This window comes from Lissotriton vulgaris, chromosome 5 (assembly GCF_964263255.1).
Source record: "Lissotriton vulgaris chromosome 5, aLisVul1.2, whole genome shotgun sequence".
Classification (NCBI taxonomy): domain Eukaryota; kingdom Metazoa; phylum Chordata; class Amphibia; order Caudata; family Salamandridae; genus Lissotriton; species Lissotriton vulgaris.
In genome coordinates, this window is record NC_141693.1 from 72,952,466 (window position 1) to 72,965,007 (window position 12,542).

Below are 12,542 nucleotides of genomic sequence, written 5' to 3' on the forward strand. Positions count from 1 at the left end.
AATATTACTGAGTTGCATCGAGAGATTGAACCACTGGAGGTTGATGGTATTCTAGAGCGACTTGAAAGAGGTTTTACAGCAGTTAAGCATTGGTTTCAAGAAATAGGTTGTTCAATTATAGGTAAAATACTAATTCCAGTAACAGTGATAGTATTAGTAGTTCTATTGATAAGATTAGGCTGTATATGTAGAAAAGCAATAATGTCAAAAGAGCATTAAAGAAAATGATCAAAGAAAAACGAGAAAGAGAAAGAGAAAAGGATGATATAGAAATGAAAGAATTTCAAGAAAGGATCTTTAAAGATGCTAGAGAAAAGGATACTAAAGTATAAAGCTTAAACTGACCTGAAGAATTTGAAACATGTTCTGATAAAATTTTGGGAAAATTTTGGAAGATATTTGGTGATAAATCACCAAAGGGGGAAGTTGATGGAGCAGGGTGGAAAAACAAAATTTTGTATACCCCTTGTGAAGTCGGACTGCCATAACCATAACACTAAATTAAACGGAATGGAGTGTATATTAACCAACTTAGAATAAGAAAATGCACTTACACCAACATATGTAGGAACTAATAATGCTTGTGTTGCAATCATAATCAACTAACCTTGTCTTTTCGTCATGTCTAAATTAATATGCAGCTTAGAAATAATAGAATGCGGCATATATGTGCTTTTGTTTATGTATTTTGTTGCATAATGGAGAGGATTGGTGAGTATATCATGCTTAAATGTGCTTACTTGCTAGGTAACCACTAATGGGGAATAACCTTAGCAAGGGGGGAGGTAAACAGAAGGGCTAGAATTCTTAAATTAACTTTTATTTGTGTTTGTTTCTATGATAGTTCCCGTGCTTGCCTGTGAGGCCTAGTAAAACATGGAGTCACTCGATTATTGTGGCCAATGATAGAAGCACGCATGCGCAAGTTCAGATGCGAGCTGCTTGTGCCTGGAGTGAAAGGAGTCAAGGACACGGTGGCCTGGGAGAGTAGATGGCTGCCAAAAGGATGAGCGCAGTGGTCCTGAACGTGAGAACGGAGGTCAAAGTTGCGAGATGGAAACAGGACTAAACAGGACAAGGCCTTAAACAATAGAACTCTGTACGGATGGAAAATTAATATTGCGATGACGACATGAATGCACATCCTACCTAAATTATCCAATCAGGACTTGACTTCAAGTTTGATAGTTACTTTTTAGACATATAGAGACTGAAAAAAAGGTATAAAAAGTGTTGATTTTACCAAAGAAAAAAGCTCTTTTCGATTTCCTCGTGAGATGCTGCCGGAATGCTGATTTTTCCTGTGATGTAAGATTTCTCTTTGACTCTGTCTTGTTATTTCTTGAATGAGAACTTAGACTCTAGTTAAGGCTGTTAGTTAGGGAAATGCCTCTTTGGGATCTATTTGATTATTGCTAAAATACTTATGACTCCTAAATAGAATAAATGTCTGAATTTTCCGACTTTTCAAAATAAATGAACTTTAACTGTTTAAGATGAATTCTTAATTTTTGATGTCGACTAATTAAATTAATAAAGTGAATAAACTTTAGACATGCTGAACTGCTATTAATAAAAATTAGATAAATGAAGAAGTCAAGATGGTCTTGAGTTTTTCCTACGCCTAATTTTCTTACTAGCTTGGTCCATATGACTTCAGTTTGTGGTGTGTTTAAATAAATGTTTAAAGAATAAAACCATGGTAAACTCGATTAAACTGCAGGTATAAATAGTGTAAATATTCAATGTTAGTTTTAGACGCTCCACTATGATACAGCAGCTCTCCTCTGAATTTCAACGATCCATGAAGTAGGGTGGAAGTGTTGTGTGTGACTTGCAGTGCTATGGGCCCCACTGATGAGTAGATGTATGATTTTGTACTTCAGGGAAAGGTGACATGGTATTAGAAATAATTTCTGGAGTAACGCTGCAACACTGGCAGAAGGGGTACCCTAACAATGGCCTACAGGTGGAGGAGGTACAAGCAAAATGGGTCCTAGTCGAGTGCCCTGCTGGAGGAGATACAAGCCGGAGTACTAGAAGAGTGCCCAGCAGGAGGAGGTACAGGCATACGGGGTACCATAAGAGTGCATGTAAGTGGAATCCATCTAAGAAATTATGTCCCAGCTGCCCAGGAAGAACAATTAAATGTGACCACCTCTTGTGCAGTTATGGACTTTTAAAGGATCTGCTTGTGTGAAGCTCCCGCCAATTACTGGATTAATTATTCCCAAAATGGGGTGAGCTGTTGGAGTGAAGAGGCTGAGATGGGAGACCCTATATTAAAGTTTAAAGACGAACCAGGCAAGAGTAAAGGATTTGGAATATTGGACTTTTTATGACAAGTTGTCTATGACCCACATATGGCATGGCTAAAGTTCATGTCAGTATAAGAACTCAAATGTACTGTTTAGAGGGTGACGCCAGGTTCACTGCTGGCAAATGGAACGTGTCCTTATAAGAAATAGAGAATAACTAGAGAGCATGTAAACTATTAAAGAAATAATTGGGAAGGATTTTGGGTTCAATGTTTCCAACCGTGAAACACGTGTTGGCTGTAGTGGCTACATTGATTCGCAGCAAATGACTACACATTGATAATGGCAAGATCTCAAGGAAGCAAGTGCCCTTAAAACTGCCAAATTGTTCTGGGGTATAATTAAATGGGGATGTGGCGGACAACCAGAAAAACCTCAAAATTGGGCTACCTAGGACGATTGGGTGGCTTATTTTAAACCCCAATATGCTAAAAGCCAGGTGCTAAGCATAAGGGATCCTCCCCCTTACACTCCCTTCCTGGAACAGGCATTTAGTATCGGGGACGTTAATTTTGCCGTGGAATCTGTGGTTGCTGGCAGGGCACCGGGTTTAGACTGTGTCCCAGCAGACACTTTTTTGCACGACAAAAATTCTTGGGGTAGGTATATACTTCTTTTAGCAAATGCAGTGGCTAAAGGTGCGCCTATCCCGGATTCATGGAATGGTGCGAAAATAATACCAGTGTACAAGAAGGGGGATAAGTCACTCCCTGGTAATTACCGCCCGATTAGTCTGATAGACTCAGTGCAAAAGCTTCTAGGTAGAATGATTTTAAATAAAGTCCAGGATTGGGAGTGAGAGCAGAACATTTTATCACATCTCCAGGCGAGATTTAGAGCTTGTACTAGGACCATCGACCAAGTGCTACATTTTGCAATGCAGCACTGGAAGGTAGTGCAAATAGACAAGGGTAGTTTATACGCTGCCTTTATTGATCTAAGGGCAGCCTTTGACCTTGTTACACGCTCTACATTGTGGTTAGTCTTGCAAGATCTGGGTATGCCTGGTAACCTTTTAACATTGATCATGAGACTCCACGAGCGAAACTATGCACAGATTAGGTGGGGTTCCCCTGGTAATGTTACTGACCAGTTCCCAGTAGAGAGAGGGGTAAGTCAGGGCTGCGTCCTAGCTCCCACTGTGTTTTCTTTATATATTACCGATGTGGCCAATCTAATGATCGCAAGCGAACATTGACGCCCCAGTTTTAGCTGGTGCGAAAGTACCTATTTTAATGTTTGCAGATGACACCGTAATTATATCAAAGACCCCAAGTGGATTGCAGAAAGCACTAGCCATTTTTGAAGAATTCTGTACCACTCGAGGTCTTGAAGTAAATGTGCTAAAATCCAAATTTATGGCTTTTAACCGGCACAAAACTTTTAAGGGAAACAATTTTATGAATAACTTACCGTTGAGCAGGTGATGGCATTTAGTTACCTGGGTGTAAATATCCCACACGATTTGCACTGGAACCAGCCGACAGAGCTGGCCACGCTCAAACATCGCCAATTGGCTGGAGCTTTGTTTACTGAGCATGTTAAATCATTTACCAAGCCAATTACCCCAGCCCTCCGTGTCTACGACGCAAAGGTGGTTAGCTCAGCCCATTATGGTGTGGAGATCTGGGGATTTGGGAACCTAGCAAACATGTCTGTATCTGAGAATAAGTTCCTGCGCAATCTTATTAATTTACCCCAGAGTACTCCCATGTGTCCCCTCTTTTATGATCTAGGAATGAGACCAATTAATTTGATTGCTAATTTGCGTCCGGTACTATACTGGAGGAGCCTGTAGATAACCCCAGAATTAAGAGTATACGCCACAGGCCTTATGGATATTATGAGGTGTGACACTTTTCATAAAATCAAATGGTTATCTGGCATAAGGGCCCTTCTAGAAGAATTAGGAATGCAAGCACTCTGAGAGGATCCGATTAATGCTAGTTTTCCATCTAAAAGGGTCCTTAAGGACAAATATTGGGAGATGATTGCTTTTAAGACTTTTAGGACAAGTGCCCTACTTTCACTTACCAGTATTTTTTTAGAATTTAAAGATGTAACTGAACTTGAAGCCTATTAGGACGACATAACCAAGCCACTTGATAGAAAGCTCTATTTTCAGCTTAGAATTGGAAGCTTGCCTGTTAGAGCATTCACATCGAGGTGGACCCAAGGTGGAACGGCCACTTGTCTATGTTGCCCTGAAACTCTGGAGTCAGTTACTCACTTATTATTTGGATGTCCAGCATACTCTGCCCCGCGTAGGGTATGGCTGCGACCCATGTGCCAGCTTCTAGGTACTAGGAGTGGTATGTTAGCAGTTAGAATTATACGCACAAGTACGATTCCCTTTGTTTACATATCAGTGGCAACGTTTCTTGGATAGTCTTGGCCTCTAAGGAGCAAAATGATTAGCGGTTGATTGGACCAGACATGGTTTTTCTTTTATTCTGCTATTGTATTGTATTTATTATGAAATTACTGCATCTGCACTTTTATATTATGAACTTTTAACTGTGTAATGTTTTAGATATATTTTTAAAATCAGGAAATGAATCTTAAATTTAAAGTTTGTATTGTGTTTTTATGACAATTGTCGAATAAAGCTTGCTTGAATTGAATTGATAACCATCCTCAGAAGACCAGCATTTGTGATATAATACTCTGCGACATCAGAGCTTTTAGGAAGAATTGAACATAGGACTACTATAGCAATTCATGACCATCAATGACGTAAATGGTGATTTTGATTCCATATGATTCAGAATGTGTTAAAAATATATATCTTTCTCATAAACATAGAATTTGTTATATATAAAAAAAGTATTGCCCGTTATTCACACGTTTCTCTGAAATTCTATCTTTGAAGGTACTGCTGTATTGTCTATTGATGGGGTCTACAACTTTTTTTGTAATAAGAGCCACTTATGGTAAAAGAAAAGCATCCAAGATAATATTATTTGTGTTCCAATAGTGACCACGACAGACAAGATTACAGTACTGGTTATTTCATGCACGATTACCAGCAATTTGAAATGCCTCCGCAAGAGTAATACATAAGAGCCGTAGGTGCAATGCTCCCGGCCCATCGTAATAATATTAATAATACATCTCTCCAAAGCTGCATGAGTAATACTTGACAGCCATAGGTGCAATGCCCCTGGCCCATGGTAATAATATTAATAATACACCTCTCCGAAGCTGCATGAGTAATACATGACAGCCATAGGTGCGATGCCCCCGGCCCATGGTAATAATATTAATAATATGTCTCTCCAAAGGTGCAATAGTAATACATGACAGCCATAGGTGCAATGCCCCCGGCCCATGGTAATATTATTAATAATATGTCTCTCCAAAGCTGCATGAGTAATACATGACAGTCATAGGGGAAATGCCCCGGCCCATGGTAATAATATTAATAATATGTCTCTCCAAAGCTGCATGAGTAATACATGACAGCCATAGGTGCAATGCCCCCAGCCCATGGTAATAATATTAATAATATGTCTCTCCAAAGCTGCATGAGTAATACATGCCAGCCATAGGTGCAATGCCCCCGGCCCAGGGTAATAGTATTAATAATACGCCTCTCCAAAGCTGCATGAGTAATACATGACAGCCATAGGTGCAATGCCCCCGGTCCAGGGTAATAGTATTAATAATACGACTTCTTAAAGCTGCATGAGTAATACATGACAGCGATAGGTGCAACGCCTTAAGCCCATGGAAATAATATTAATAATACGTCTCTCCAAAGCTGCATGAGTAATACATGACAGCCATAGGTGCAATGCCCCCGGCCCATAGTAATATTACGTCCCTCCAAAGCTGCAGGAGTAATGCATGACAGCCATAAGTGCAATGCCCCCGGCCCATGGTAATAATATTAATAATACGTCTCTCCAAAGCTGCATGAGTAATACATGACAGCCATAGGTGCAATGCCCCCGGCTCATGGTAATAATATTATTAAAATGCCTCTCCGAAGCTGCATGATTTATCACTCAAATAACAGCTTCAAATATACTTTCAAAATCTATTTTTCCTCAAAACAGCAGTTCATGAGTTCTGAAACTGAATACATATTCATTTCAAATACACGCTTCAGAACTTTAGTACACATACATTCATTCAACCAAGCACACACGTCTAATTTAGTAGCCTGGGCTACACACATGAGAGCTACTTGTAGGTAGCTGGAGAGCTACCAGTATCTCACAAGCTACTCGTTGGACAACCCTGGTCTATTGAAATTATAAGTCAATAGGGTTACTTACTTAGTGGGTGGTAGCAAGTAGAGGACCTCTATTATCAGATAACCCAAACACATGGGATCGTTTGAGGTTCATCAACAGGTCATGGGTCATCTTCCTGTACTTACAATAGAGCTTACATCAGAGGGTCACGGGAGGTCATCATAGAATGAGTCTTGAGGTCATACCAACGGGTCAGGGTCCATCATCCTAGCAGGAGGCAAGAGTAGTCCTTCTTGTAAGAAGGATGAGCCTCCCTTGGATTGTGGGTCTTACTGGTCCTATTTTTGATCAACACTGACACAAAACTATACTCCAAACTCTTAGCTACATTGGTGGTGAACTTGATTCCCAAATTGGTCACCCAGGAAACATAGGTTTACTATCTATCATTTTCCTAGAAGCAAAAATGGCATTTGAACATGAGTTTAGATTAACTGGTAAATTACATGTTTGTACCAACATTGACAAGTCATGGTCATTATCAACTACTTCAACTTAGACTGTTTCAGAACTCAGAACTAACTGTCGAACCAGAGAGGGATGCTCTCTGTCACCCTTAGAGGGATTCTCTTTGTCTCCCTCGGAGGGATGCTCTCTGTCCCCCTCGGAGGAATGCTCTTTGTCACCCTCGGATAGGTGCTCTGTGTCACTCTTGGAGGGATACTTCCTGTCACCCTCAGAGGGATGCTCTCTTTCACCCTCGGAGGGATGCTCTCTGTCACCCTCGGAGGGATGCTCCCTGTCACTTTCGCCTAATGCCCTTTACATGCGGCTATTTCTCAGGAAGCTTCTTGGCTCTAAACTAAAACTATTTGAGCAGAGCGTCACTGTTAACCTCATGTGCGCTGGCGGAATTCCGCTCGTACGCTGAGATTTTTAAAAGCGCATGTTACGTGACGAGCTGGGCTCGTCATCAGCGTGCGAGGAGGCTACGCCATGACGAGCCCAGCTCGTCATCAGCGTGGAAGGGGTTAAAGTGGCAGCGTATGACCAGGATAAGGAGGTTTATACCTCCAATCCCACCCTAAGCCATACTGGTCAGGAATTTGGTTGCCGCTTAGGGTGTCAAGATAATACAGTCATAAATCAAATTTCTTTTGCTGCCGGGCAGCAATTTGTGGACATTCATTTTGCATGCTCTGTAATATAATCAAGGGTTACCCATACTATACAAATACCACTATTCTTCAAACGAAAGAGTTTATTGTGGCAATCTCTATCTTTATCTGAGGCAACAAAAACCCAGTGAGCATGCCAATACCTATTCCAAATCCCCGGTTATATAGCTGTTCACCCTAACAAGAGATTGGTGCATGCGAAAGTAAGTGGCCACCTGTATCAGGAGAAAAGCAATCACCTTAGAACAGAAATGGTTTCAAACTTCTTAGAAAAGGAGGACATTGGTTTCTTTTCCAATTCTCTGAGATGCTTCCTCACATTATGCTTCCCATTCTTATCCTGCTTTTTTCACATTTTGCTCCTTGGTCTCCATATGTTGAGTACTGTCACTGGAATTGCTTGGTGTGTTAAATTAACTTGTATATAACACTGTAAGAGGTCACTGCTTGTACATAGAATCGAGCTTTTAGCAGCAAGTAGGACAATGTAAAATATCCATGTATGTATAATGCAAGCGGCTCTCAGAGTGCGTGGGTTCACAGTGCATTCACCAGCAAAGAGATGATATGTGTTCCACTCATACATTTATTAAAGCACACAAAATATGAATATTTAACTTCCTTCTTATGTTGTATTTACCAAACAGTATCTCACCTTCAGGAGTTCCCACGCCGGCTCCTCGCACTTTTTTTCTATCTCCGTTATCAGGGCATTGAGAGATGTGATTTGATTGGACAGTTTGGTGATATTTGCATTTTCTACCATGGTAATTTTCTTCTCCATTTCCTCCAGTCTCCTGTGCAGTGTTTGCACATTTTCTTTCAGGAGCTGCTGCAGTTTTTCAAACTGCGATTCAATTTTATTCTTCTCAGTTCTTAACTTCTCCTGTCAGAAGCAAAGAAAAGCTGGTTAGATATAAAAAAAAAAAGTCTTCCTACAAGCCGTCCTGAGAGTGGGAGTCCAGGGGAAGGGTGGATGGCCTGTCTATTGTAATTGTCATCACCTTGCACAAAGGCTGTGTCTGAGAGACATCCAAAAAATGACATTGGAAAGAGAATCTAACTGAACCAGTTTCAAAGCTTTAGAGAGTGGATCTGGTTCCCTTGTCTGCAAAATGAGTACAATATAGTTGGATCCAATTCACCCCACTTTCTTCTTGACCGAGGACGGGAGGGCTTTGTATGGTACCTGGATTGCCGTGTGTCCAAGACCAATGTCTGCATAACATCAGTCTCCCAGAGGTGAGGGAAGATCACCTGAAGTCTGCACTGCTTGCTGCAAGAGCCAAGGGTCTGCCTAGCACTGAGAAGCCCCCCTGATAAGAGAAGGAAGGACAGTGTCACAAGATAAAAGAGTACAGCCTGTCCAAGAGACAAGCCCACCATAGTCTCCATTTAAGAAACACGCAAAGAAAGCTGACTGCCAGTCGGAGAGAGGACAGGAGCGATCTGTGTGGTGTGGTGTCTCCCAGTCTCCCTGAGCAGTTCCCATAGTGAGCTGTACCAAACCATTCAAGGAAGAATCAACATTGTGTCATCGGTGCCTGACGTCAGAACTGCCCTTAGAAGACCCACCATCAACGATCACTGATCAGGGCTGGGAAGTCGCAACTGCCTAAGACAACCAGAACAGTTATAGATTGGTGGCTGGGTTGATATTGCGCAACACCACTTACTTTTATCTTGCCTCAAATCAGTGGCTCTAGGGAACAGGGGAAAAACGGCCACTAACGTCCCCACGGTTTCTCTGTAAACAGAGAATACAAGAAAATAGATATTGTCCCCGAGCAAAATTCCACAAGTAACAGTATATTGTAAAGAAAAAAGAAGAAAAACCAAATCCAAAAATTCGCTTTTCAAGTTCTTTAACAGTCTTTTTTATTTTATTTTTCTTTTTTCTCGTTTTCTTCAAGTGATTAGAAATTCATCATTCCATATTTCATAAGTACTGTAATGTACAACGAGCGTAGCCAAAGACAAAGCCAAAACGTGTTTCGTCACGGGAACAGTCTCCCAATGACTTCTTCAGGGCAATAGAAACAATTCTGTCACAATTATCTCAATAGCAATCCAGTATATTGTCAGTCTTCATAGGATATTAGAACATTGGAATGTTGGGAGCTCCATTGCAGACAATGGAGTGCTCCCTGCTTCTACGGGCAAGTAAAGGCCCGAAGAGCAACATTCCAATGTTCTACAAAGGCTTCTCGAAGCTCGAGGGGATTTATATCCCCTCGAGCTTCGAGAACCCTTTGTTTAATTTCTTAGAACATTCTGCCCTCTAGTGGCAGAATGTTCTAATAGCCTTATAGCCCTTCGTAGCAGGGCTATACCGGCTATTAAAGTCCCGCTGTCTCGTTAAAGTCCCTCGCCTTCGGCTCGGGCCTTTAACGATTCAGCAGGCCTTTAATAGCCGGTATAGCCCGCTACGGCGGGCTATAAGGCTATATTAAGAATACTCAAGAAAGGCTCCATAAATCAAGGGTTTCACAGAAGGAATAAAATATTACTGTATCGGGAGAGTACTCCCATCTTCTTCACGTTAGATTCGTCCGGTGTAAACAGGTGTAAACAGGTGTAAACAGGGACGAATATTGAGTATTCTTAATATCCTATGAAGACTGACAATATACTGGATTGCTATTGAGATAATTGTGACAGAATCGTTTCTATTGCCCTGAAGAAGTCATTGGGAGACTGTTCCCGTGACGAAACACGTGTTGGCTTTGTCTTTGGCTACGCTCGTTGTACATTACAGTACTTATGAAATATGGAATGATGAATTTCTAATCACTTGAAAGAAAATAAAAAAGACTGTTAAAGAACTTGAAAAGCGAATTTTTGGATTTGCAGCACCAACTTTTATCACTGAGCATCTGTGAGCAACTGTCCTGGAAGCCCACAACTGTCAAAGACAAGTGGCACCGTGGAGACCTGACAAAGTGATTAGGGCTAGCAGTCATTGGCTTCAATGAGGCTGCCCTACAGCTCCGCACAACTGAAACCTCTATACAGGAATGGGTACTCCAAGCACGCCACCATCGAGTAGGTATAGCAGGGCAGAGAAACCTGCAGTCAGAGCAATATAGTTTTTACTCATGTGACTCTTTGAGGCAAAAGGTACTGAACTGTTCTACACAGTAGCCAGTGGGGTGACCCAGAGTCTGTACATGATTATTACCTATGCCATATGACATACCGGGGATGCTAGTCACTGGAACTCTTACAGAGGGTAGAGGCCCCCAGAGGTTTGCTGCGCTATTCCGAGGAACGTACAGTGGAACTCTATCTTTGTATGTTTATTGAACCGGGTGGTATTTATTTTGTTGTGACCTTACAATATTTCTAACAAAAAATAAGTACTACGCTAGACATAACATTATCGTGTCGGTTGCTTGACTGTTGGGTTCTGAGTGCTTGCCCCGCCCTCTACCTCTTCAGAAGCCTTTGACTGCTCGACCTCGCTAACCTGGAGTTAAGTGCAGAAAGGGATGTCCTTGGCCTGTTTCAAAGCCATAGTAGGACAGACCCCAGGACACTAGAGGCAAACAACCTCAACCAAAAAGATAATTAGCTCCTTTCTGACTTGTGACCCTCCTCCCCTCATCGTGGTATGGCCATGCTCAAACTGAGCCTTGTGTCCAGGGCTAGGATCTGGTGCACAGTGTTTGACAGCAATGAACGGACACTCAGCTGTTAGTACTATCAGGAGGTATAGCGACAAGTGAGGTAGCAACCACTACAGAATGAAGAGTGTACTTTACAAAAAAACACTTCACAAAAACTGTGGGGGGGTTTATGTCAATGACACTTGTGAGAAGTTAGCCGAGAGCATGTGAAGCAAGTTTTTTTTACCAATTATAATCCCTTGAGTACCAAATGAACGGACACCACACAAGGTATTTCTATTTCTATTTCTATTTAGGGGTGCTTATAGAGCGCACTGACACCATGGGTTTCCTGGCGCTATATATAGCAAATATATATGTATGTAATCTAAACACAACCCCTCTGCTCTCTCTATGATGTCAGAGGTCAAAGTACATTGCAAGATTCTGAATTAGCATACAATAAGGTGCACAAATACAGTTATGCCCTAGGGGCCTCACAAACCATATACTAAAATAGTGGTATAAAAACCACGTGAAAAATAGAAAGCAGGCCTGGGGCCTGTGGAATCACTGGGGCTACTCTAAACAACCAAAGGTTAGGAAGTAGGAGGCCCATGGGAGACGCGTGCAGTGTCTAAACACAGCCGCGGGTTACAGTTGACTTTCTATGGGAAACGAAGAAGTTACAAAAGTACAATTTAAGGACACTTGCGGATGGACTAGGATGGAACCCTTTTAAACTAGGACACTTCGAGAGTCAAGACCCACGGGAGCACCGGAGTACTCGTGTTACCTCACCCAGGGAAGCCGGGTGCATAGGTGACTTTTGGTGTCGGGTTTCGTCGTCGTTTTCAATGGAGAGCTGCAAAGAAGTGCTGCACCAGAGGAAAAGTGTCCGGGTGGAACCAAGGGTGGATCGAAGATCTGAAGAACCTGAAAGCAGAGGGGACAGAGTCTGGGTCACTAGCCAGTGACCCGGAAGGTACCAGGAAGGAACCAGGCGATGTGGGGTGATTTCAGGTGAAGAAGGTGAGTTTGTCTCTTCAGCCACGAGGTCCATGAGGCATAGACGATGACCAAGCGCTGGATTCAAGCTGTCCCACACAACGGATCTAGTTGACTGCAGTGTCGGTATCCAGATTCGACCCAACAAGCCTTGGCAACCGCAACCCACGCAGGATGTCGAGATTGGCTCTGTTGCAGAGCAGCAAGGTCTGTGGCGCTTCTCCTTTG

At 42.1% G+C, this 12,542-nt stretch overlaps 1 protein-coding gene across 1 annotated transcript in view; it reads right to left on the minus strand.

Annotated features, from left to right (window-relative positions):
* LOC147710219 (E3 ubiquitin-protein ligase TRIM39-like) overlaps positions 1-12,542 on the minus strand; it is a 216,471-nt gene that overhangs the window by 145,226 nt on the left and 58,703 nt on the right. Inside the window, exon 3 of the mRNA XM_086920899.1 lies at positions 8,354-8,584. Within this exon, the coding sequence (XP_086777025.1) occupies positions 8,354-8,584 (231 nt within the window). The remainder of the gene's footprint in view (positions 1-8,353; positions 8,585-12,542) is intronic.